The sequence below is a fragment of the Necator americanus genome, chromosome III (genome assembly GCF_031761385.1).
Source record: "Necator americanus strain Aroian chromosome III, whole genome shotgun sequence".
In the NCBI taxonomy this organism is placed as follows: domain Eukaryota; kingdom Metazoa; phylum Nematoda; class Chromadorea; order Rhabditida; family Ancylostomatidae; genus Necator; species Necator americanus.
In genome coordinates, this window is record NC_087373.1 from 37,831,480 (window position 1) to 37,832,219 (window position 740).

At 44.7% G+C, this 740-nt stretch overlaps 1 protein-coding gene across 1 annotated transcript; it reads left to right on the plus strand.

The window, feature by feature from the left end:
• Window positions 1-400: 400 nt before the first annotated feature.
• RB195_012227 (uncharacterized protein) lies at window positions 401-740 on the plus strand (the record flags this gene model as incomplete). The annotated part of the gene is made up of 2 exons (XM_064193990.1): window positions 401-509; window positions 589-740. The coding sequence occupies 2 exons, from the start codon at window positions 401-403 to the stop codon at window positions 738-740; spliced, it is 261 nt and encodes an 86-aa protein (XP_064051573.1).

The window sequence follows — 740 nt, forward strand, 5'->3', positions numbered from 1 at the left end:
GCCTAAGGAGGTACATGAGCGTACTCGTTACTCGAAAATGCTCAAACTTACCTTTAAAAGTTATGGTGATCTTGCCGCTTTTACGTTGGCGGCGGTTGAACCGCGGGAAACAAGAGGAGTAACGATAGAGGCTTCGTTGGTTGGTTATCCGAAATAAGTTGCACGAAGCGACGACAATGATAGATTTAAATCGAGTCGAACAACCGGAAAACTTCCACGATATGTCCATCCATCGACAAGTGCAAACTTGCCGTACGTGCTCGAGGATGTCGACACGACGTCTCACTAGCAACCGGAATATCTTCGGATACGAGAGAGAGATGGAGATGGAGAAAAAAAAAGAAGAAAGAACGAGCTGTAGGATCTAATCAAGAAGCTTGTTCTAGAGCAATTTATCCTCATGAAGAATAACAAACTGAAACTGTTAGCGGATATGGGGGAAGAGCGTCGGGAAGAACACAATGAATGTTTTTTTTTCTGGAAGCATCCACAATCCCAGCTTACAACCGGTACGTAACGATCAAAAAACGGATTACACGAAAACGATGAGTGGTTATGGAATTGGGATTTGGTTATATGTAGTTCCAGCTCGAATTCTCATTGTTAACGGGAAAGCTGGGGATGAGAACGACGATGATCTTCTCACACACAGCCAACGTCGTTCCCAACATCCTACAACTTCCCTCCAGAAAAAACCACCCGACGACGACGATGATTTCGCCGAAAACGACGGAGCTTAA